Here is a 26748-nt window from a genome sequence, read left to right as displayed (position 1 = left end):
TTCTTCTCTCCATCGGAACAACAGGGCTGTTATGCTCATTACTAAACTTGTTGAAGAGATGAAATATAACCATGTAAATCCTCGAAACGGTACGATGCCGGAAAAAATTTTGATCCAAACATTAATTGGTCGTGTATTAGCAGACCATATATATATGGGTTCACGGTGCATTGCCACTCGAAATCAAGATATCGGGGTTGGACTTGTCAATCGATTCATAACGCTTCGAACCCAACCAATACCCATTCGAACTCCTTTTACTTGTAGAAGTGCGTCTTGGATCTGTCGCTTATGTTATGGCTCCCATTTCGAGTCTAGAGAAAAAATTGCAAGTTCTTCCTAAGAAAGGATTTTCAGTCCTCCAGAAAGAATTTACAGTTCTTTCTCTAGAAAGAATTTCGAGTCCTTTTTTCGTTCGAGAAGGGAGCATTAGGGAAATCCTCTTGATTGCAGTTTTCTCCAGACCTCTGGGAAAGCATGAAAATGGGGAAGAAGTGGACTCTAGAAATACTAATTGAGTTTCGTTGAGGAATAAAACTGTATCATTATCATTTGTTTTATCGATCGCTTCGCAAAGTGTATTTAAAGATAATAATGTCAATAAAAAAGATATTTCAATAATTCCCACGTTTATATTTCGAACGGAGATATAGATGATAGGAAATTTATCTAATTGAATTTTTCTGAAATTTCCACGAATGGACTCTTCAAATCTTTGTGTACTGACTCCTAATCGAAGTGTTTGGAATTCAGAAGTAAAAGAAATCATTTTATCTACTAATAGTGGCCAAATTGGTGTATTACCAAACCATGCCCCTACTGCCACAGCGGTAGATATAGGAATTTTAAGAATACGTCTTAACGACCAATGGTTAACAATGGCTTTGATGGGAGGTTTTGCTAGAATAGGCAATAATGAGATTACGATTTTAGTAAATGATGCTGAGAGGGGTAGTGACATTGATTCACAAGAAGCTCAGCAAACTCTTGAAATAGCAGAAGCTAACTTGAGGAAAGCGGAAGGAAAGAGACAAGTAATTGAAATGATATTTGCTTCTCAAGGAGATAAAAAGAAATTAGCCAAAACTGCGGGTAAAGGGTTACGATACCCTTTCGGTACAGCCTTAGTTGAATCTTTAGTGGAAAGGAAAATGATAAAAATTGTAAACAAAGAGGGCGATTCATCTAAAACAGCCAAAAAGAAGAATAAATCTTTTTATTTGGTAAAATCGCTTCACGCCGAATGCTTATTCAATCCTGCCATTCTTCCTGTACAGATGAACCTTCCTATGGTTCATCCCCCTATGGATTGGAGCTATGACCCCTGTGATAAGACTTGGCTGAACATAAGCGATCTATATGGTGGTTACTTTCTAGATTTTTCCAATGAAGTATATGAGCGGTGTCGATTACTAAGTTCTTGGAACGTCAATCAATTCTATATTTACTTCGGTAAGAAAATGGATAAGAAGACTTTTGAAAAAGCCGATAAAGTGTGTTCAGTAATGAACAAACTTCAGCGTCAGGCTTTTAAGATCAACAGAGCTTTTCTCCATAATCTTACTATGGCGGAACCGCTGTATGCTATTAAAGGTATTATCAAGCCTCGTTTTGTTAACTATATAGATATGAATGATGCGCGGTTGAAAAACTTGCTTAGAGAATTTTATGTTAATAACAAGGACGTACAGGAAATATGTACTTATAAGAAATTATTAGAGGTTTTATCAAAAAATATCCAGCGCGCTCGTTATGAGCAAAGAATATTATAAATGGCCGAAGCCTACCAGGGCTATAAATTTTATTTACCTGTGTTTCTTGACTTCCGAGGAAGAGCCTACCGCTGTGGTAGCTTGAATTTTAATGAATGCGATCTTGTTCGAAGCCTGATATTATTTGATAGCGGCGATGAGATGGGTGATTTGCTTAATACCTATACTGTTACACTCCATTACATATCTGCGGCCTTTCATTATAACTCATCATTCAATACATATGCTAAAGCATATAACTGGATGTTAGAAAATATTGAGATATTAGGAAAGGATATGCCTGTTCAGCCTGATGGTGGGATAGATGAAGTTGAATTAATCACTCGTTTAACCGAACGGGGTATAGAAGCTAAAAATCCTATTCAGTTCATATCAAAAGTACATAATCTTTTTCACAATAAATATGAAGAAAATAATAGAGAGGCTGCAAATACTTTATATAATTTTCCTATTACCCAGGATGCTTCCGCAAGTACATATCAACTTATGAGTTATTTCATGTTGGACGACATAATGGCTATGAGAACCAACCTCATTAATGAGGGCGGTGGTGGGATACAAGATATCTATTCATGCTTATTGGAGGAGTTGAAGTCCTTCCTTAAGGAAGAACTAGATGAATCTGTTTATACAACGATAACGGAAATCTTTACTCGTAAGTTTGTTAAGGGTATCTTTATGCCTCTAATTTATGGGAAAACCATAATGAGCACCCACGAAGATATCCGAGCCGAGCTCTCTCAGTACCTGACACATAAGGAGTGCTTCCACATAACCCGCCTCTGTTTTAAGTTCTGGACTACTAAATATGCACATATGGACTGCCTGATCCGCTTAATCCGGATTATAGGGTAGTTTGCCTCATGCTGTGATAGACCCGTTCTGTATCAGACTTATTATTTTACTACATCTCAGTTCCTTCTATCAACATTGTTTTAGCACAAATCATAAGATAAGAATCAGCCCAACTCTCCTATACTGCAAAACCTTGTGTTTTTGCTTGTTTCACTCGTTAGCTGGCTTTAGCAGCAGGAGATAGTTTAGTTAATTAGTCTTTAACAAAAGGAACAATAGCTGCATTAAGGTATACTAGTTCAATACTAGCTTCTTCCTAATCGAGAGAGCACTTCCTCCAATAACAACTAAGAAACGGGTTTAGGAAAGATAGCAAAAACATGATTTCGAATTCTCGTCAGAGATAGCAGAAACTCATCGAGCTAAAACCCCTAAACGATTTACCAGATCATTAGAGAAGTATATCAATTTTTTCTAAGACCCTTATCAAAGGCATATCTTCATGGGAATTGGTTAACCCTGGGAAGAGTGTAGGTTCAACCCCTACTATGCTTGATGTCAACCCATTTGCACAAATCAATGTCGTTCGTTCTCAATAATCCGTCATCTCTTAAACAGTTTCTACCTACTTTTATGCTTCTTCCACATGGGAAACTAAGAAAAGAGCAGGATAAGGCTGTGCTAATTTCTTTCTGGTTTCCATTTGTTAATGGTCTCCTACGGGAAGGAATCCATGATTCGAGCTTGACTGAGGAGGAATTCTCATACCTTCAACATTTATTAACTCCGGATGAACAACTACTGTTAGATCAGTTTGGTCCTCATACACTTGAAGCTTTATTAATTCACATTATGAGTACTATGTTCTGGTCAGATAATTCAGTTAGACTGGCAACTCTAGTGGAACGAATAGAAGAGCATGTTCAACATAATGCAGCCAGATTAGCTAGTCTTCATGGGGATAACAACGTTGTTAAAAGATTAAAACAAAGACCCAAGACTAAGGTTTTACGACTACCATTCGGTAAGGCTTTAGCTGCGCTGTCTTATAAAACATATCTTGGATTTTAGCAACAAATGCTTTAGCAGCATAAGCAACAGTAACTGCAGGAGCAAAAGGAACAATAGCTGGTTTAGCAGCAGGAGCTACAGATAAGGAATGTTCCTCCCTCTGGCCCATCCGGTCTAAATAAAGAGGGTTTAAACCAAAGGTAAGGAGATCTAGAATACCGGAATGCCTTAGATCTGGTTTAGGGCATATTTCTCCTAGAACAATTCGAAGTAAGCTATCTTCTAGAGAGCGTTTAAACCGTAGTTTAGGTCCTATAGCGTATGAGAATACCTCATACTGTTCGAAGGCTCCTTTGGCTCCTTAACAATTCGAGGTTATATCCTAGCTACCAGAAGAAGGAAGCTAACTTCATATTCTAACATTTAGTAGCTCTTTCCTTTAGTCGACACATAAATTAGGATCAAACAAAGCGGCAGCAAAAGCAGCATAAGAAGAGGAGGAGGTACTCAAGTATACTTCTCCAATCCTTGCTTACTCGTTATCGTTCGAAGAAAGTTAAAGAACCTTAAACGGAAGTATGGGAGAAGCTAGTTTTGAATAACAAATCCCATTAAGGAAGAAGCGAGAAACCCTATTCTTGGATAAGCGGGGTTAACATTCATTATCTACGCTAATTAGGTTCGGATAAGTAGTTATCTATGCTCACCCTTATGCTTGTACCCTCATATCAAAGCAAACGGTTGGTGGTTTTGTTAGGGTCGGGGTCCGGAGAAGAAAAAGGAACAATCGGTTTAGCAAAACCCGTAAGGGGTAGCAGAAACTCATCGAGCTAAAACTCACCAAAAGGTTTATTCGCTCAGTTCCTACTATCTATAATCTTGGATTTAGCACAGGGGAGAAGAAGAATTTTCGATATACTTCTTCCCCTAGTACTAGTAGTAGCGCCCCCGGGGATCCGGAAAGGGAGAAGGAGCGCGCTCGTCTTTGACTTTTATATGAGGCCCCATATAAAAAAAGATCTAATACAAGAAAAACGTTCGGGCGGAAGCCGAACTCCTCTTGAAGAATCAGCTCAACTTAAAAACAGTTTCGGGACTTGTCCAACAGCGAGTCCCGAAGGTGGGGACTGATTATGAGATCATCAGTGATATGAAAATAGAACTGGGTCCGGATCATCCCCTCGTCCAGTTTGTTCGAAAAGAATCATTAATCATATAATATATATAAGATATAAGAGGGGAAGAATCGACAAAGAATGACGAACATAAAACCGTGAATGAAAAAGCGTTAGGAGAATGATCGACTCTGTTATGTTAGAAGGTGCAAAATTAATGGGTGCCGGAGCTGCTACAATTGCTTCAGCGGGAGCTGCTATCGGTATTGGAAACGTCTTTAGTTCTTTAATCCATTCCGTGGCGCGGAATCCGTCATTGGCAAAACAATTATTTGGTTATGCTATTTTGGGCTTTGCTCTAACCGAAGCTATCGCATTGTTTGCCTTAATGATGGCCTTTTTGATTTCATTCGTATTTCGATTCTTTTAAAAAGAAAGGGGAGCTGGAGGAGCTCCACCTTTAAGAGTAACAGGCCAAAAAAAGAAGGTTTGTGAGGTTTTCGCTAGGGTGAAGGAAGTGAAAAAACCTTCTTGGCCTTTAGTGGGAAGAAGGCTGGTGGGAACGAGCGGAGCGAGAGCAAAGCAAGTTCCTGCGGCGGGTTGTCTTCATGGCCCCTTACTCGCCGCTCTGTCATTGTCTGATTTTTGGTTGTTTGATCACACTCGAAATTATGTATTTACTTATCGTCTTTTTGCCCTTGCTTGGTAGTTCCGTAGCTGGTTTTTTCGGACGTTTTCTAGGATCAGAAGGAACTGCTATAGTGAAACTAGCATATTGAAAGATCAATCGGCCGAAATAACCATGAGCAGCTACAATATTATAAGTTTCTTCCTCTTGCCCGAATCTGTAACCCTCATTAGCTTCATGATTCTTTTATAATCCTGTCTTGATTACGTCTAATTTGAATGTTCGACAAAAGTTGTATTTGGATACAATAATCCAACTGTAGCGGGTATAGTTTAGTGGTAAAAGTGTGATTCGTTTCATATAACCCTTTAATAGTTAAGGGGTCTGCCGGTTTGATTAATATTCCGATCAAAAACTTTATTTCTTAAAAGGAATTAATCCTTTCCCTCTCAATGAAAAGTTTGAGGAAAATTATACATTCTCGTAATTTGTATCCAAAAGTCAATTAAAAGTGGAATTTTGGGATTATGAAATTACGAAACAGAAAATTGTATTCAAATTGAATTGGATCAATACTTCCAATCGAATCAGTATAAGTAAAAGATCCATGGATGAAGATAAAAAAGGGTTTCTAATCGTAACTAAATCTTCTATTTTTTCTAGAGAGAAGCAAAATAGCTATTAAATGATGACTTTAGTTTACTAGAGGCTTCAATCAACATATTTCTTTTTGTTTTAGCTCGGCTATATATATATATATATGTATATATATATATATATATATATATATATATATATATATATATATATATATATATATATAATCCAATAAAATATTGATTAACAAGTATAATTTATTTCTATAATTTAAACATTAGTGGAAAGCAATAACAAACCAAAAGACTTGCGATGCTTATCCAAGTGAATCGTAAGTATGCATATATGCATGCACATATCCAAATGCATGTTTGATGTGGGGAGCAAAAGTCCATGACCTTCATTTGAGGATGTGTAAGCAATACTTAAATTTAATTTTTGTCAAAATCAAGGGAGTTTGGGAATTGAGATTTAGGATAAGATTGGCTAAAAATGAAAGAAAAATAATAAAGTGGGGCCACCATGAAAGGAAATAAGCCAGATTTAAAGGAGAGCCCGACAAAGAGCATCTTTATGCATGGGTGTTTGCATATTTTCATTCATCTTTCCCCTTTCGAAGGCAAGATTAAGTTAGTTTAACTTATTTTTCCTTATCTAAACTTATTTGATTTGGTTTACTCTGATTTGATCTTATTTAATTTGGTTTGATTTGATATGATCTAGTTTAATCTTATTGTCTGATTTGACCAAACTTTGACCTTAAGTGTACGATAATCTGTAAGGAAAAAATATATCAAGTGGAATCTTGTTAGATTCGTAATAACGTGAATTTTATTAATATGAAATTTTCATAATTTTTTTATTACGAAATTAAAGATATTTAACGATAAAAAATTACACATAAAACGATAATCTGATCTGAATTAAACTTATTTTTTCTGATCTGAACTTATTTTTTCCGATCTGATCTGATCTGAACTTATTTTTTCTGATTTGATCTGATTTGAACTTATTTTTTCTGCAAAAAGTAAAAATAAGTTGAACTAAACAAGGCTTAAGTCATTCTATTCTTCCTTCTTTTATTTTCTCCCCTTAACAAATTCAGAGCCCCTTTAACTAATTCCGTTCCAATAATATTGTAACACGGGAAAGTATAAAAGATGTAAAAATGTGGATAAAAGGTGGACGGCCTGAATCACAAAAATCGTGTGAATTACTCATAAAATTTACGGAGTAAGTGATAAAAGAATTTAGAAAATGTACGTGAAGGTAATTGAGTAATTGTAGTGTGAAAAAAGATATTAATCAAATTGGGAGATCTCAAAAGTACCTTTCAACTAGGCTTTACTTTGCTCCCACACTTGACAACAATCTCTCCAACTTCTTAGTGAAACCATCAACTCTCAAACAAAAATATTGCAATATTTATGAAACTTCTAAACAAGATAAACTTTGTACTCTTTGATCCACTAATAATATTCATGTTTGGTTTGCAAACACATATTAAGTACTCCATAACTTAGCAAGACAGGTAAATATCTTTGTTAAAGAGTGTATCAAACGAATAGTACTCTGTATATAGTTTGACTAAAAGAAAACTAGTGGATAAGAGGACTCACATAACATATACATAAAACGAAGTAATATAACGAGAAAGAGTTAACCCGTAAAAAAAAATAAAAATCCACATTACATTAGTTGAGATAACCTATGAGGGTGAAATTTCAGATTTGATCCCACAACCTCATGGTTATAAAAGGAAGAATGTTCCAATAGACTAAATGTTGCTTTTATTTGATTGAATTTTCACATAATAAGTGAATGATTATGCAGTGTACAAGTAGTAGCTAGGGTAGTAGCTTAGGAGTGTTGTACTGTAGTAGTGGTGAAGTGCGGTTGTTTGCTACAGTATGTGTGATCACGCACTCTCGCACTACTGTCACTGAGGTTATTGTCAGCGCAACTCACGCTTCTTTATTTTCTCTCCATCTTTATTTATGCTTACTTCTCTCCTCGTGCTACTTCCTGCGTGCTCCTGCCCTTTGCCTCCTTGCATTTCCTCTTTGCTTGGCTTTCCAACACAACTATTCCTATTTCCTACCCCCGCTCTCTTATTATGCGGTCAAACTATGCCTCTCGTCATTTTGTACACTAGCTTAATTAGCATCATCATTCGTTTATAGTCTCGACTAATAATAATTCATCATATTCGTAATATGATGTACGACATCTAGTTTTGATTTTTGCCTAATATTGTATAATATGGTTTTTTTCACCAAATTAAAAATCTACAATAGATTAATTTAAGATTTCATGAAACAAAATTGTTTTTTTTTCCCTCGGAAGGAGTTGTTTAGAAGTGTATGGCGGGTGTGCATCTACAACTCACAACCATTAATCTCATTTTTCACACATTTTAGACGTCCTCTTAGTAAGGCTTACTAGTAAATTTGCGTACTTCGTATGTCTTTTTAGTTAATACATTTAGATATATCTATATATTTATATATTTTTTTATGTAATGTTCACAAATTAAATTTTCGAAAATTTGTAAATTGCAACCTAATTCAATTTTTTCATTGGTTTGCATATTGAAAAATGTTCGGTTAAGGTTTCAGCGGCCATTTTAGTCCTTAAGATTCCAAATTGAGCTCAGAATTGACAAAAAATTAATGTAAGTGCCTCGTTTTTACATCAAAAAATAGTTGCCCACAAATCGATACATTTTTGTTACGTAAAACGAGATACTTACGTTATTTTTTGCTAATTCCAAGCTCAATTCGGGCCCTTAAGGGCTAAAATGGCCCTTAAAACCTTAACAGAATATTTTTCAACACGCAAACCGATGAAATAGTTGAATTACGTTGCAATTTACAATTTATAAGAACTTTTGAGCTGTAATTTGCATTTTTTTTAATGGCTACAATTGACAAATTTTCCTAAATTTTCATATTTTTTGTAAGGAAAAGTTATTGTATTACCTTTTGAATAAGGGCTAATTTCAAAATTTTAATATATTTATCATATATAATTGAAGTTGTATGTTTACAAAAACATATAAAAACAAAATGTTGCAATTTAAAAAAAAAAAAAAAAAAAATCAGATCGATTACTTCGTACTTTGTAATTCAAATGGTTTAGGCCTCCAATCCCGTTCCTTCTTGTAATTACTACTATCCAACCACAATAGGTCAATATTATTTTAGCAAAATTTAATTAGGTAGGAGCTGGAGGAACAAGAATAGATAAAGAGAAAGTCAGAACCACCACAAAGGGAGAAAAATAGAATAAGGAAAAAATGATTAGTGAATATTAATAAAGATAATTGGGAGATTAGGATAAATCATAAATAGGCTTATTTTTATTTGGCTCTTGTATCTTTTATATAAGAAAGTTGAACTTCAGTTGATAATCAATTTACTAGGTTGAAAAATTAATATATAGTAGCATCTGATCTGAAGGTCAAATATATCAAATATTTTGCTTAAATTGGTGCATTCTAACATACTACTCAATTTGTCCACTTTCCATGTTATTTTGGGCCTTTTGGCTATTATTGTTTTGTGCCCCAACATGCACAATGCTCACTGCATATCCGATGAATGTATTGACTAAATTCAAAGAGCATATATAAAAACTTAGATAAATGATCATAATTACTAAATTCAAAGAACACATAAATTTATACAAATGAACATAAACCCTAAAAAAACATAAGAGTTAAAACAAATTAACATGAACCTCAAAAGCAGCAAAGAACATGTAGTTTTAATTTAGTCAAAGAACTTATCTTATTTTCACATTTAAACCCATAGAACATGTAATTCAAACCCAATATGCATACATTGTAGTGAAAAAAAAATATATCGGTTCGAAAATGTATAATTTAAAATATCTATAAAGCAAAGATCATATAGCTCAAACCCTAATAACATATTATTTTTTGAGAACAAAACTTAATAACATAATTTGTTTTGACTGAATTTACCATGAGCACTATGCACCCAGGTACAAAAAATAATTTGCCCTTGCCCAAGGCTTATGTAATTCATCGTGCTACTTAACATACATATGAAGTATAAAAAACTACTACGTAGAAAACATATATTTCGTATGAGAATTAAGGTTGATATGGTATTTAGAAGTCTCCTTCTACCATACACGCTTCGCATAATTTTATATTACTTTGATTACTTTAGGTTTTGTTTAGCTTGTAAGTTTATTTTTGCTCATTCGATCAATTTTCTTAGAACAATACACAAATATAAACTTTAAATTCCCTAGTAAAATACCGCATCATAAATGAATTTTTCGGACCCACAACTAAATAAAGTCTTAATCTCAACTTACAATTATCAAATTTAATAATCAACCACTTTACAAAAAAATTGACTACATTCCCATGTGTTACATATAAAAAATTACTCTGAAGGAAACTTAAAACCCGAAATTTCTATAATTCTACTCATTTCAGGTATAAGTCATAATAATTCCACTTTCAAAACCAAAGATCAAAGTGGTAAATTTTATTTTATTTTATTTATTTATTTATTTATCTTTTTATAGGAAATCAAAGTGGTAAATTAACGTACCACGGCCAAGTACATAGGAACAAGATGATTATTATTAAAGGGTCAAACTAAGTGAAGCGCAGAAATTCATACAAACAGTGAAATCTATTTGTTTTGTACTCTTTTTTAATGATACGACGTTTGATGTGATGTCTATTCATTCATACGACAGTATATACTCACCTATCAATGTTACTGACTACCGGTAACTAACGTACAATGTACTATATCATAGGGATTTCAGGGAGTTACCTTGTATATCTTACAGAAAGTTTATTATTAACCAAGTTGTCAAATCTTAATTAGCTCCATATTTCATCCACCTTTCCTTTCAAAGTTGAATATTAAGCGTAGGGTATAAGGTAAACTCATGCTGCATTCATATTTCAAGCCAAATAGTCTTGTGTCAGGGGATGTTATCAGAGCTAACGTAATCAAAGGTCACGAGTTCAATCGTCATCTACACCCACCTTCAAGTAAAATATTTCGCGTTGGGTACGTGGGGAGCTCATGTCACATCCACACTTCAAGCCAACATGCTCTCATGTGAGGGGTGGTTTAGAGTGTATAAACTAATCCTGACTTCAACCATAAATTTAAGCTTTTAGTTAAATTGGTCTTTTAACACCTAGTGATTGTTTAGCAGGTTGAGAATATTGGACTAGCCACCCTACTTCCAAGAAAGTCTCCAACGACACCTAGAAAACCCTAATGAGGGCTATAAATACTTTGGGACATCTCTAAAGCATGACAGAACGTTCTAAGCTAATGTTCTAAGCATTCTACATTGACAGGCTTATTGGTTATAATGCTACTCATATACTCCCCTCGTTTTTTAATATTTGTAACACTGACTTTAATATTGTTCACATTTAGATTCTTAAAGTTTAATTACTTTTTTTTAAATGTTCTTATGAAAAGTATTGTTAGATTAATCGTAATGTATATTTTTAAATATTATTTTTTGTTAATACTTTTCAGTATATTTTGGTGTAAACTGAAAAGAAAGTCGTAAGGTCAAGTTGTATAGACGAAATTTGATCTCATCTCATGAGTACAATAATTATTCAAAACTTTAACCAGCTTCGTACTTGCCAAATCAATATAAAATATATTTAAAATTAAAAACACGTGTATAAGTCAAACGGTTGTTACGAGTAATCATGAACAGTTGGAGTAATTTTTTTGTAAAACTTTAATTGCGTTGTTTTGACTACGTGGTTAGTCAAAAATTAGCGCAAATTGGTATGTAACGGGGTGGACAATCAAAGAGGAACGCGATAAGATGAAAAATAGAGGAATCAATCAGGTGACGAGTATTTAAATGTGGGTGTGGGTCCCACCTTCAACTTGCTGTTGGTGTACAGACATCAGACTTGCTTAATGTGGGCTCCACCTGCGCTCTCATCAGCCGTCCCAAAGGGCCCCACCTCCGCCCCCCTCTCAACATCCATCTCTATATGGTTTATGGTAGGACTACATTTATTCGTCAAACTTAATTTTGTCATTGACTCATCATTTTTATTTTATCACTTCTATTTTATTTAATTAACCATTTATGTTGTCGCTTATTATTTATTTTCATTCAACTACTAGAATATTACAAAACAAATTATCATTCTTATATTCTTATAACAAAATCTTAGGTGGGAGCGAGTGGGAGTCGTAAGATGAGGAGATTAACGACCAACGGTGTTAAAAGAGAATTCAAATTTCTATCTGAAATAAATCTGTAAATATATCTCCTCTTATAATATATATATATATATTCATTTATTTATTTATTTTAAAGTAATAAAAGTAAAATATTAAAGTGGTACAAAAATAAATGCGTAAAATTGTGAGAGTAGATAAACTGAAATGTTAATCTTAGAGATTAACCAGGACTTCCTCAATGTTAAATACATACATATTCATTTATCATACACTATAATTTTCTTAAAAAATGTTATCCAAAATGACTTTAAGACTTTATAAACATAACATATTGACTTACAAAAGTAATAGAATCAACTTAGAACTTAACCAACATATGTAACAATTTATTGTATATTAATGAATGATAGATGATGATAATGATTGAGAAAATGCTTAACATATGTAAAACTTATGTGTATCATCATCACACAAGTACCATTGATAGCTTGCTTCAAAATAAACTTAGATGGAGCTCCTAACCCTATCAAGTCATCTTACAAATCTCACCATACACCCATGCATATTAATTATGGATCTTTATGTACAAAAGAACTAATAAGATGCGATTTTTTAAGTTCACAAGTAACCTAGCTATGAGGATCATGAAGAACTATAATTCTAAACTCATCACCAAGCTTAGATTTTAATTAAATTCAAGATCACGATGTCTCGATTACATATTTTTTTACTATGTTACACCTATAAGTCCTCGCTGTTATACTTTCATGTTTGGTTTAGCAAAACTACTTACTACGTGTACATATTTCACAACCAATTGACGATGATATATGTTCATTAATTTGGAGCATTATAATCTATGTTTTAGAGTATATGTTCTTTTGAGAGAAGGATAATGTATATCACGCTTTTACATGTAGGATCTAATTTATGTTGATAACTCTATAAGCAAATATTTGAACTACTTCGTATTACTTTAGGATATAAACAACGATTGACTAAGATATTGACAATTTGTTTTTCATATTCTTTTAGTTATGTAACATACCCAATATCTTAATATAAAGAATAAGCTATAGATGATATATTGTTCAATATTTCAAAGTAAAGATCCAAGTTTCGTCTTAAACAAAGTTACGATTTTTCAAACTACTTTATCCATGACTAAAGAACAGACAAGGTCAAGCATGCAAATTTATGGAAGTAACTAAATTTGACGACAATATATTCAAAGAGAAAGTAGATTTGGGATTAAGTAACTCTAAATCGAATAATTTTTTGCTAAAGTATATACAATATTCACACTTACACTTAACACTAGCTTAATTAGCCCTATAATTAAAAGGTATCTAAAAATCAGGTTATTACCATCTATTTTGAGATCGTTTAATTAGAAACGAGTGCACGATTAATTTTATAGACACTCTTATGCCCTATTAAGTCTCACCCAATAATAGCTTCTCTTAGGCAAAACTTGTGGTAACGTGTTGCTTTTAGTTATTGGGTACGGAGTAACAAGTAGGTATCAACTAGTATCAGGTAAAGGCCAGTTGTCAAATAGTTGATGAATGATAGTATCAAATTAGTGTTCGCAAAATCGGAACTATAATAAGCTACAATAAAAGCTATTTATCTAAAATATATATTGACAATTGCTACTCGCTATATATGAATGCTAATATATACAAGTATAACGACGTTGTCATACGTTATCCAAGCGCTTTCTCTATTAGTATCTACTACCTTGCCAAACGTTCCTATTTTTTCCGACTAGTGTTTTTGTCCTAGGCAAAAAAAGGCCTTAAAGAAAAAAAGCTACCTCCAAACAAGGCCTTGAAGAATTTTTTTTCACAGATGTCATGACATCTACCAGTACCCAACCACATAGAGTATCCAGTTCGGAATTTTAAATTTTTATGATAAATTCCTTATTAACTCAAGTCTAGGACGATACTTCTTATTAGATAGGTGCTTATTAGCTTAATTAGTTTCCTAGAGATGGTAATGATGAATCTAAAATGAACGTGTTAGGAAGCTTTATTTGCTTAATTAAGTGTCCTTGGGTTAAATAATGGGCACACATTGAATTATTAACCTAAAAACGTTGTTTCAAATTAAAAATATCTTACTTTAATGGATGTATAACTTACACTGATTAGACTCTTGCATGATTGGTGAAAGATATTTTAGTACATACCTGGCCTCGGCCAAATATATATCAATAGGGTCATTGATGAAGAATATATGATCAAATTTATTAGGTTGAGTCGATTGAGTCTGATAACGGCCATAAGTCATATAAATACAGTTTCTTTTAGGAAAATTATAGATGATCAATAAGTGTATAAATTTTCAATAGAGTTAGTAAGGGTAAAGCCTACTTATTTAGGCTACAATCGCAATCTCAATAGAGAATACTGCCCTATTGGCCACTTTGGGATACAACTAATTATCATGTAACCTTTCTTCAAAAAAAGTTATCATTTAAACCATGTAATCATTACACTCATTGATTATATATCAATTTAGGGATCCTACACTCTTATTTCCTACTCAACATCTCCAAAACCCTTTTATATCAATCATCTCATTAACAATTAATGCTAGTCATGTACTTGTGAGTAAGCATAATTCCAAAACTCGACTTGCACAAGTAGGTGCATATTATATGCGTGCCGTTTCAGTCGCCAACACTATTAACAATACTTTGTATATATACAAACGGAACCAACGAACACTGAAATATAATTTTCAAAATGTAAAATGATGCTAATTAAGACTATAAATAAGTTGTAATTTCAAGCCATCAATTTATTTGTAAAATGGAAAAAAAGAAAGTCAAACAATCTAACAAAAGAAGAAAAAATCTAGTAAAATGAACAAAATCAAAAAGAGGCAAATAAAACCTACAAGAGGAGGATATAGTTGAATGATGGTTTAGAAACTATTGGCCTATACACTCTCATGATACAACTGACATAGACAGCAATATTATTAGAGAAGAAAAGAGGGAGGCGCAAGACTTGAAATTAAATGGACCCCATTTATTCTTTACCCTTTTTTTTTATTATTTTTTTTTATTTATTTTTTTATATTTACCAAAAACCCAACCTCCCCATCATATCATTAACTCATTTCTCTCTTCCTCCTCTCTTCATCTAACCCTAACCACCTCTCTCCCAAAAACACCCATACTCCCTTCATCCTTCCATTTCTCTTCTCAAATCTTCATCTTCTCTAGCCAATCCATTCGGTTCCGTTTCGGATCGATTATTGTATATTATTGCTCCTTTCAGACTTGAGTACCTAGCTACAATTTTCAACTTCAAATACTATGGTGAGTTTATTATAATCTTCTTCTTCAATTCTTCTATGCTTCAATAGAATAAAAAAAAAAAAACACCTTCGAAAGCTGTAACAAAGCACCAAAGTTTAGCTAGCTAAGCCAGCAAAAAGTTAGATAAACCCAAAAAAAGTTTGTCAAAAAAGTCTTCTTCTTAGCTTATATTGCTTTGATTGATATACTCATATATATTACATACTATACATCCAACCCATCCGTTGTACTTCCACTAATTTAAACTTCCTTTCCGCTCCATTTCTTAACCTTTATACCTCCACTATGTTTGCTAATCACCCACTAATTATACTTGTCAAGATTATTTCTTGCCTTGTTTAATTTCTTAATTATATTAATTATTACTTTCTACAAAGTACTGTATTTCCTTTATTTTCAGTTCTTAACAAGTTGATCTAGCTAGGTAGGCTTGAGTAATAGTTGGATGAATATGGACCCGATTTCGGCATCGGCACATGGGCACTCACTTCCACCTCCTTTCCATCTCCACCCCCACCAATTCCACCAACTCCAACCTCAGAACAACTCCGAATCTGAACTCTCCCCCCGCCTCGGCGGGGTTGGTAAACGAGAGCGAGACGATGATACTACGAGCACCACCGATAATACCGGCACCGACAACCAAGATTCCAAAGATGGAGGTGGAGATCATCATAATATGATGACGAGGCGGCCGAGGGGAAGACCTGCTGGGTCTAAGAACAAGCCTAAGCCGCCTATCATCATTACTCGAGATAGCGCTAACGCGCTCCGAACTCATGTTATGGAGGTGTCCGATGGTTGTGACATAATGGAAAGTGTTGCTACCTTTGCTCGCCTTCGACAGCGAGGTGTATGTATTCTTAGTGGAACTGGGACAGTTGCTAATGTGACTATACGCCAGCCGGGTTCGACCTCTAGTGGCAACGGCGGTCCTCCCGCCGTTGTCACGCTCCACGGGAGGTTCGAGATCTTATCATTGGCAGGGTCGTTTCTTCCACCTCCTGCTCCGCCCGCTGCTACGGGGCTTAGCATATACTTAGCGGGCGGGCAGGGACAAGTTGTGGGTGGTAGTGTGGTGGGGCAATTGTTGGCTTCTGGTCCTGTTGTTATTATGGCTGCTTCTTTTAGCAATGCTGCTTATGAAAGATTGCCCTTAGAAGAAGACCAAGAAGGCGGTGGGCCTATGGGAGGAATGCAAGGTGGTGGAGGTCAACTTGGCGGCGGTGGTGGTGGTATGGATCATCAAGGGATGCCGCCGTCAGCTCAGCAGTTGCTTGGAAACGATCCAAACGGAGGGGCCGGGTTGTTCCAAGGGATGCCGCCTAATCTGCTTAACTCCGTCCAAATGCCTCCGGAGGGGTATTGGGGCTCTGGCCGACCTCCATTTTAAATATTCCCTGCAGCTGGAAATATTTATCTGTAATTTGAACCGCAAATGTGACAACTAATTGTGGATGGGGGTGCTGGTCACGTGATGAACGCAATGCAAGGACGGTGCAATACAATGAATGAATCACCAAGAAAAGAAAGGTCAGTCAAGTATTTCGCTTGGAGAAAACTCTTTGGTTAATTGTTGGTAGTGCAAGCTAAGTAGCTATCAAGAGGTTCATTTTAGGAATTTTTCTTTTTTTTACTTTTCAAATTTTACTTACATTGTAGGTAGAAGATGAGTGCTGATCGATGAGAAAAAACTGTTAATTGCCATGTGTTTTTAATTTTATTTTTGTTTCTTTTTGGGGAGATTTAGGTTTGGTGCACCCATTGCTGCAATTTTTTTCTCCTTACTTTTAAGTTGATGGTAGTTTGTTGGTCATTGAAGTTGGTGTTTAATTATTTTTGTGAGATTGCATGATGCTTTTATTAATTTTGATTGAGGATGATATATCAATGTACATTGTTATTCATTGGAAATTATTCTTGGTCCAAAGCTCATTTACTCACAAATTCCAACCATAATCAACATCCTTTACATATTTGTATTCTTCCTCTAACTTTCCTCTTAACAACCTACTCGTATTTGATCATTGAACATTAATAAAACAAGTTGAGAAAAAACAAATCACATATTTAAACCACACGACACTCCATCATATGAGAGCAAGGATTGTCCGTTGTCCCCAATAATATAATAACACGTACACACCACCAGGCCACCTCCCATCTATATCCGAATTTAGTTGTCATATTACCGACTTCAGAGGGGGGGGGGGAGTAAAAGAAAATAGGTACCAACATTCCTTCTTTCATGCATGAATGTAAATCCATATGGTGGAAGATAAGTAGAAAAATAAGAAAGGGTAAAAGACCTCCGAGAAAAGGGGGTGGAGTGAAAGTGTGCGCAGAGTAGCATTAAAAGCAAACGAAGAAATCAATGGAAGTGAGTGAGGAGTATAGGATGGCTGATAGATTATTCCATTTACGAGAATGAATGAAAATTTAAATTTGAGAAAACATAAAGAAGAGAGAGAAAGCAGTGGCATGCATAAATGGGTTAGTCGACAAGATGGTGAATGAGGATTGTGGGTGCTGAGTTGCACGTGCACTGCCGTTACAGTTAAAACAGATGAGAGCTCCTTTTCGAGGTAGTCAGGCTATGCAACCCCAGTAGTAGAAACACCTCTAAAAGGGCGGATTGGAATTCAAAGAGTATTGCTTGCTTCAATCTTAAGTGATTACCCCACTTTTTAATTTCCATCAATGTTCCTATTCCCCCTATTTCTTGTTTTTGGCTCTATTCCTATACTATAAGCTGTCCAATCTTTTGGATTTCATGTAGGAACATTGCGGAGTTAAACTTTATATTAAGGGCCGGGATAGTCTTATGTGATATTGTTCATCTGTTTTGTATATGTTATTAGGAGATTATAAAGTTAATTTATTTTTCATTTTTTTAAATTTAAATTTAAGGAAAAAAAATTGTCAATTCTATTGTAAGTTATTGTGAGATTGTTTTATAAGTTGAATTGAATTAATAAAAGTAAAATTAATATAAGACACCCTTAATAATCAAATTAGATGCATGGTTTTAATACTAATTATCAATGCTATACCATTTAAGTATTGTAAACACACGTGGTTATGTACGAGAGCATGACATTAAGATCAAAATAATGTAAAATATGTTCTATTATCACATAAAATGTCATGTTCTATCACATATGTACTTGTTATTCATTTTATGTACTTGTGTTCTTTTGGTGCACAATGAACATTAAGTGACATTCTTTTACCCGATGTGGTGCATTTGTGCCAATAGTCTAGGCGTTGATTAACAAAAATAACCTAAAGAAGTTTTATATAGTATATACAACATTATAAGTCATTATTATGCCTTAAACATAGGCAGATAGCATATATTTGTATAAATTACAATTTAGATTTATCTATAGAAAATTAAGTTAAACAAACAGTCATACGAATCATAATTGTCAAGATCGGGATCCTACTTTGGATCGAAAGGGGTGGTAGGATCGAATCGGTAAAATCGGATCGTAGGATCGTAAGATCCTACAAAAACTCATAAAAGGGGTGATTAAAAACTATAATACTACTTGGTACATGTGATTCGGAGTAAAATTGATGCTAAAACCAATAATTTTGAAATATTTAGCCATGTTTAAGACAATGCTACTCAAAAAATAATTTAGATACAAAATTATCTAAAAATCTAGTAAGATCAGATAGGATCTGGTAGGATAGTACGATCCTACGCAATCCTATCCGATCCTCCCATAACTTGGGCTGAAATTCCTCGCCATTTAGTTAATTTGTAGGATCGGGTGGGATCGTACGATCCTACCGATCCTATACGATCCTACTACGATCCCACCTTGATTGCGATTTTGCTAACGATCCGGATCGTTTGGTAAAAGTTGGATCTACGATCCGGATCGCGGTTTTAACAACAATGACATGAATCATTATACGTATAAAGAAATTTAGTCTAATTTCAATACTTTAAGCTAGTAAAATAAAAATAAAAATAAAAGAAAAAATAATAAAGAAAAAGAAAAAAATAAAGAAAAAAAATAAAATAAAGCTAGTAAAATCAAATTTGGATTGGAAGAGTGCAAAGTATGGAGAAAAAATAAATCAAAGGGCTCACATATTTGATGTAAAATTATTAGGACAAAGTCATATACTGGGTATGATCCAAGTTGATTATTCATCATTAATTTGATAATATACGGATTGGTTTTATCACCTTTGGCTTTGATAATATTTGATTAGTTGTGTTTCCATTAACATGAAAATTGATCTTCAACTTTTGATGTGATATATCACATAATTAACCACCAACATATCATTAGTAAAATGGCTATCATCCATAACCAAAATAAGTAGATGACCTATATATATATATTTGATCTTATGTGCATTAAGAACATTTAATTTATTAGCCAAGATATTTTTTTTTTTCCGATGAGCTCTATCACCACGTATCACCATTGAACTCACAGTTTAAGCAGTGCTAATAATAGTTAGGTTCATTGTAAGCAAGGTAACGAACAATATTACAAGCACAAAAACTCAAAAAGTTTACTCGTTAATGGACAATGGTAGTTCTTCGTAATAATCACGGTGAAAATTAAAATCTCATATCAAATCTTAGAGATCATTCTAATAAAACCAATTTGTTAAAATCTCATATCAAATCTCATTTAGAGATCATTCTAATAAAACCAATCTGTAAAAATCTCATATCAAATCTCATTTAGAGATCATTCTAATAAAACCAATCTGTAATACATCGAATAGTTTATGAGACGTTGTAAGTAAGCTCATATCTTTATCTGTTTAAGTGACCGAGAAAACGAACTCACCCGTGTCCGGAGTTATTCCTAAAAAGTAACAGCTCTCCCATCTAGCACTGTTAAATTTCAAACCGAAATCGTTTAACTGTCCAAAATCAATCGACCCAAATGAGAACTGAACCGATTAAAAACCAATTTTTTAAAACCGAAAACTGATCCGAACCGTATTTTAGTAAGCCCGAAACCGAACCAATCTGAATAATGTTAAATCGTATAAGAATCGAACCCGTTAAGGAATCGAACCAATTCTAAACCGAACTCAAATAAAACCGAACCGAAATGAACTAAACCGTTTCTAACCCGAAACCGTTTGAACCGCGATAAAAACCATTTACACCGAACCGTTAACAAACTGTAACGTGTTTGCACCAAACCGTGTACAAACCGAACCATTTATGAACCGAACCATTTATGAACCGAACCGTTTATGAATCAAACCACTTACTATAAAGGGAAGATTATAAATCACGTTAAAATGATTTTATATAAAATCTAATTATGCACACATGTTTACTACAGATGCGGAGTACATTATTGTTTTCACTGACTTTTTTTATGTAATTATGGATTAAGCAAAAATAATCTTTGTCTTCTCATTAAACAACATCATCAAAGTGCTACATATATATTGTACTCAGAATTATATTAGACCAAAGCTGGCCTAATCCAATTCTTATGATGTACTCCTGTTATTGTAATTCTCAAAATTTTAGAATAGATGATTGCATCCTTTGATCTTTCAAAAGAAAATTAAAGTCAATACAAAAATTATAATAAAGAATAGGATATTTTGGTTTTTAGCACCACACAAAAGTATGAAAATGGTTTTTTACACCTCCAAAAAAAAAAGTTTTATTTTAACACAAGATAAAAAATTAAAACTTTGAAATTACCACCATTTAACATAAAGTTTGACGGAAAAGTGAGGTGAGTCCCACAATTTTGTTTTTCCAACAATTTTCACACGACATTCTCTCTGATTTCTTTCTCTCTCCTCTCTTTCTCCTTCATTCTCTCTGATCTCTTTCTCCTTCTTCTTTCTCTCTCCGTCTGTTTTTAGCAATGTCCGACGAATTAAACAGCGAAAAACCAGCAATTCGAAGGCTTGGAATTCGAGGGTAAAGATCCGAGTGTGTTTGTAGATGAAGATTCGGCTATTTTAGGCTGGAATTCGACAATTTTCGCTGCTCAAAGTCCGTCGAATTCGCACCCAGATCCCGGTGACTTTGCAGGCAAAAAACCGGCCAAGTTTCGGCAGTAAAATCCGGTGATTTGGAAAGAAATAAGGGAGTTAGGGTTAGGGTCATTGAACGCCGGTGATTTGGGCAGAAATCCGGTGATTTAGGCATAAGGCATATATCCGGTGATTTAGATGTTCTGATTTTTTTTTTCTTTTCCTTTTTTTTTTTGAATTTTTTTTCTTTGAATTTTTTTTATCTCTGCTATCGCTGCCTTCCTCTCGTGCCTCCAGTTAAGGTTATTGAACGCCGGAAAGTGTCTGGTGGTGGTGGTGGTCCTAATGACTATGAGTACTGGGTATGATTTCTAGGTATGATTTCTCTCTTTCTCGCACTCTAATTTTTATTTTATTTTATTCAATTTTTTAGGCATCAATTTGTTGATTGGCGGTGGTCCTTAAATTTTGTGAAATGCAGAGGTGAAAATTGGAGGAAAAACAAAATTGTGGGACCCATCTCACTTTTCCGTCACACTTTCCGTTAAATGGTGGTAATTTCAAAGTTTTAATTTTTTATCTGGTGATAAAATAAAACTTTTTTTAGGGTGTTAAAAACCATTTTCATGCTTTTGTCTGGAGTTAAAAACCAAAATATCCTAAAGAATATGATTAATTAATTCATCAATTGAAAAATAAACTCCAAATATTCTAGCTTGAAACCAACCGACCCAAATGAGAACCGAATCGATTAAAAACCGATTTTTTGAAATCGAAATCTGTCTCGAATCATATTTTAGTAAACCCGAGACCGAACCGATCCGAATACTGTTAAACCGTATAAGAACCGAACCCGTTAACGAACCGAATTGGAAAAAATTGAACCGAAAAAGAATCAAACCGTTTCTAACCCAAAACCGTTTGAACCGGGATAAAAACCGTCCATACCAAACCGTTAACAAACCGCAACCCGTCTGCACCGAACCATTTACTACCCAAACCGAATTAAAATCGCTTAAGAATAAACCGAAACTAAACCGAACTGATAATAATTTGAACCGAACCAAAACCGACCCGTAAGGCACTTGAACCGATTTCAAACTGACTCATTTTCAAACCGAATCGAAACCGAACTGTCAAACCGTTTTGACAGTGCTACTCCTATCAAATATGAGTCCACAAACTCCCCACTTGAATGGAACATTTGAACAGTGAAATTTGAGGATAACAAATTAATTTTGTCACTACTAATTGACGATGTATGTGCTTAAGCTTAAGCGAGTTGACAGTTGAGAATCAAAGGATTGGACGAAAGTTCTTAAAATTCCTAGCCCAAACATACTTCTATTTCTAAAAGAAGACGGGCCCACTCATGAAAAATGGTCCATTACAAAATCCATTAGAACAATTATAAATCTTGATAGTACCAATAAATATTGTTTATTTCATCTTTTCTTGAAAAACTAAAATCAAGCAAACTTTCTATTTAAGAATAAAAAAAGTTATAGAGCATTAGGAAAAAGTCATTGTTATTAAGTATATAGGGACAAGTTGTATTGTTTTTATTTTAAAAGAAACAATAGCTTTTTTTTTGTCTTTTAGTAAAATAATTTAATAACAAAAGAATTATTGAAAAAAACGTGACTTAAATGAAGTGGCAAATAAATTTAATTAATCATGTAAAGATAAGTTTTTCTGAAATGCATAATTGAGGAGAACAAAATTTTGCGATAGAGAGATTGTGAACAAGAAGGAAAAAAAGGTGTGGGATTGGAGAATAGAAAATGCGAAGAATAAATTAGGGGGTGTTTGGAAGAATTCAAGTAGATTATATGCAAGACGTCAAACAAATTTTGTTCCTCACGATTTAACCGAGTAAACCTAAATTATAACAAGATCAGGAGTCAAATTCTTCGTTTCACCTACAATCGTCAAGTTCATATGCTTTATCTCTCTTTGAGGCCTCTTTAAATTTCAATTATCTTTTTTTTCTAGGCAATTTCCTCTAGTCATTTCAAAATGTAACACACAAACGATAGAGTACATTCAATATCATCTAATACCATTCAAACTATATAATTAACTATACAATTTAATTGACCCGAGCAAAACATAGTACAACTCTACACATAACAAAGATTATACTGCTAACTAAAACAATGACTACAAACCTCAATCAATGTTGGAAAAGTCAGGTTCAGGAGGCTTCTGCAACGCCAAGCCGGTGGTGCTGTTCCCACTACGAAGTCTATGAACCCCACGAAGAGCATTCCTAGCAAACCTCGAGGCAAAGATGGTAGCACCAAGGCTAGAACCACTATCATCACCCTTGGCTCTACGCTTCTTACTTGACCTCTTTTCCTGTTCCGAATAATCACCATACTCCTCTTCCTCCCCTTCTAATCGTCGAAGCTCAGCTATCTTCCTCCTCATGTGGCGTCTCCAAGCAGCTTGTATAAAGCAAGCTGCCCACGTCCGCCACTGCTGAGAGTAGAAACGGAAGGTGTGCTGCACCTGTTTACTGTGAAGCCTTCTAAACTGACCTGCAACAAATTTCAGCTCCTCTGCTCTTAAGGCGAAGGCCTCTACTTCTGTCAGAGCTTTCACAGTTCTTGTTGACAGTGGTAAGTTTATGCTGGATTTTGGGTCTAAGGCCCATGTTAAAAGCTCTTCACCACAGAAGTCTCCTTCCTTTAACAATCCTCGGTTGTAAAATCCACTTCTTCCACCATCTGTTGTTACACTTTCTAGGTGTCCTCTTATGATGAAGATCATTTCGTCGACTGGATCTCCTTCTCGGACAATGAAGGTGTTTTCGGTGTATAAGCTAGGCTTCAGTCGCTCACATATGGCATCGAGCAGTCGTTCATCCATATTTGCAAATAAGGGAACCTAAAGATACCACCAAGCACAATTGAAATACATATTAAGTTGAAGTTAGAGCTACCAAAATTCAAAGAAATCAGTCCGACAGTTAGTATAGTTGACAGTTCAGACACTTACTCTTCTGACTAGATTCAAACAAAGATGACGTTTTATGTCCCTTCTAAGATCTTTTGGCAGACTCTGAACCAAGCTTTCTTCATCAACTCCTCGTGTTTCTAACCACTTGTATTGGTTATATCGTCTAACTCGTTCCCTAAGAACTTGTGGAAGTAAACGATGATGCATCCATTGCTCTGAATCGCGCCTCTTTATTCTCATCTCCTCTAGCCTAACAGTAAGCGATTGAAGATACGTCTGCAAACGACAGCATGAGGTTACAGAGTTAAAAGTCACATCTCTTTCATGAATTACGCCTATTTGGCTTAATAATGTGTCATTTTCAGGTAAAACTGACGAGTGATCGAACAAAAAATCGTGTACAAATTAAGAATTACCTGCATGTTTCCAATCAGAAGTGCAAAAAGAATAAGTCCGGATATAGCAAGACATATAGAGAATATAATTTCTCCTGGATAGGTACTAGTTTGTAGCCCTTGACCCAATGTACTGCAGAAATTGATGTTTTTGAACTGTTAGTGCAACAAATTTACGAGTTCAAAAGTAAGGCTAAATAGCTAACATATTTAGCGGAACCAAAAATGTTACGTGGTCGCGAATAACCTTAGATTTTGAAGACCCCACCAGAGGCAGTAGCAAAATTTATTGACAAATGTTTGAGATTCGACGATTTTAGAGGATTGTGCTTGTGTATAGATTCCAAAGTTGAAGTTTGAATCTTCTTCCTCAACTGAGCACATCTTATTAAGAACATCGACACTAATATTTTTCCACACCTCAAAAGTTGCCATATCATGATTCCCACAATACAAAAAATCGTTATCACATTTATCACCTTGACTTTGACATGCATTTTTCCAACATGTGTCTATACGTTCCACAGCAAATAAATACCATAGCGCCCCGGCTATCTGCAATGATGCGTAAAATACTTAGCATATAGCCTTCAACACTAAAACAAAAAAAACATGGCCATTGTTACCAAATTCACCAATACCCCCACAAACTACAAATTGGTACATGGTACATGGTTTAGTGGTACACTTTTAGACTAATTTAACAAAATCAGGTAGCGAATTGTCTTCCCATGTCTGTTCCACGTACCAAAACGTACCACAACAAGACTAGAACGCACTTACAATGATTGTAATAGCAAATGAACGCACTTACATGACTAGAGAGCAAGTACCAAAGCAAGTAATAAGCAGCCCCAAGCCAAGCACTTTCAGCAAATACACCAGCAGTCTTTTTCAAGTCAGAAGTCAGAGGATAAAACCTGGCAAATCTAAAAATGTATTGTGCAAATACAATTATTTGCAACCATTTTTTTGTCTCTAGTATACCTTTCCCTTGAGCTTTAACAAGGTATTTTAAGACCACAATCTGCACAACCAAGAACGACGAATCAATGGTGTAACATTGCCTCTATTTGACAGCATCAAGAAATATTACAAGTACATATTATACCTGTGGTAAGGGCAGAACAGCTAACAAATCTATGATGAAATAGCGCAGTAGGTAACGTTTAGCAATTTCTCCGGTATCAATCACAAGCTCACCACGTCCAAAGACCCGAGAGGATGGTGCAATGTATGCAGTACGGAATTGAAAAGCCATGTGAATAAGATAGAAAGCATCAATCATGGTACGCAAAGTCGTAGTTGTAACAGCTAACCCATAGTCCATGCCTAAGCAATTCTTTTGATGTTCAACTATAGGTAGATAAAAGAACAAAGGATCTATAGACACTGCAATGATGCAAGATATAACGAAGAATCGATTCCATAGAAGAAGAGATTTATCTTGAGGATCAAATACTTTCTTGTCAGACACTTTCAGATCTTCTGGAAACACTGCTCGAGTAACCCCTGATCTTAGTGATTTACCAAATGTCCTTAGTCCACGAGGTTTCATCATTCCTATATTAAAAGACCTTGTTGAATTTTGGGACTTATAAACACTACGTTTCAGTCCTTCTATGTTGAAGGCGAAACGATTTGTAGAGTCATTGTTCTTTGTTGAGAATGAGTCCATTTTATTCAGTCTGTCAAAACATAAGAAATCATTATACATGCCACAGTTTTAAGTAAAATCAAGACTAGTAAAATTATGTCTAAAAAAAGATGTTTATATATTTGATATAAAACTTGTTTCAGAATCATGGTAACAAAATCCAACACGAACAATTAGTATAAGAATGATCAATGATGCTAAAGCAGAGCAACCTATAGCTTAAGTTGATAATGAACATAAAATCCAACAAGATAATGAG

At 34.6% G+C, this 26748-nt stretch overlaps 2 protein-coding genes across 2 annotated transcripts; one reads left to right on the top strand and one right to left on the bottom strand.

Moving 5' to 3' along the window:
* Positions 1-14903: 14903 nt before the first annotated feature.
* LOC110719388 (AT-hook motif nuclear-localized protein 22-like) lies at positions 14904-17412 on the top strand. Its single transcript, XM_021898316.1, has 2 exons — positions 14904-15482; positions 15883-17412. The coding sequence occupies exon 2, from the start codon at positions 15928-15930 to the stop codon at positions 16873-16875; it is 948 nt and encodes a 315-aa protein (XP_021754008.1). The 5' UTR covers positions 14904-15482; positions 15883-15927; the 3' UTR covers positions 16876-17412.
* Positions 17413-23260: 5848 nt separating this feature from the next.
* LOC110719259 (putative cyclic nucleotide-gated ion channel 8) lies at positions 23261-26534 on the bottom strand. The gene is made up of 6 exons (XM_021898154.1): positions 25944-26534; positions 25647-25859; positions 25080-25387; positions 24854-24965; positions 24477-24713; positions 23261-24365 (listed from the first exon to the last, which is right to left on the bottom strand). Exons 1-6 carry the CDS (start codon positions 26508-26510, stop codon positions 23646-23648), a joined length of 2157 nt encoding a protein of 718 aa, XP_021753846.1. The 5' UTR covers positions 26511-26534; the 3' UTR covers positions 23261-23645.
* Positions 26535-26748: the final 214 nt, after the last annotated feature.

Source organism: Chenopodium quinoa, unplaced genomic scaffold (genome assembly GCF_001683475.1).
Source record: "Chenopodium quinoa cultivar QQ74 unplaced genomic scaffold, ASM168347v1, whole genome shotgun sequence".
NCBI classification, from domain to species: domain Eukaryota; kingdom Viridiplantae; phylum Streptophyta; class Magnoliopsida; order Caryophyllales; family Amaranthaceae; genus Chenopodium; species Chenopodium quinoa.
The sequence above is the reverse complement of the archived record's forward strand: the minus strand, read 5'-3'. Positions and strand labels throughout refer to the sequence as shown.

What these genes read in the sequence shown, in the direction of transcription:
- LOC110719388 (XM_021898316.1), top strand. Translation starts at nt 15,928, where the DNA reads ATGAATATGGACCCGATTTCGGCATCGGCACATGGGCACTCACTTCCA.
- LOC110719259 (XM_021898154.1), bottom strand. Translation starts at nt 26,510, where the DNA reads ATGGACTCATTCTCAACAAAGAACAATGACTCTACAAATCGTTTCGCC. An exon ending in CTGTTCTGCCCTTACCACAG is followed by an intron (nt 25,860 to 25,943) that starts GTATAATATGTA and finishes TTGGTTGTGCAG; the next exon opens with ATTGTGGTCTTAAAATACCT. An exon ending in TTCTGATTGGAAACATGCAG is followed by an intron (nt 24,714 to 24,853) that starts GTAATTCTTAAT and finishes TGTCGTTTGCAG; the next exon opens with ACGTATCTTCAATCGCTTAC.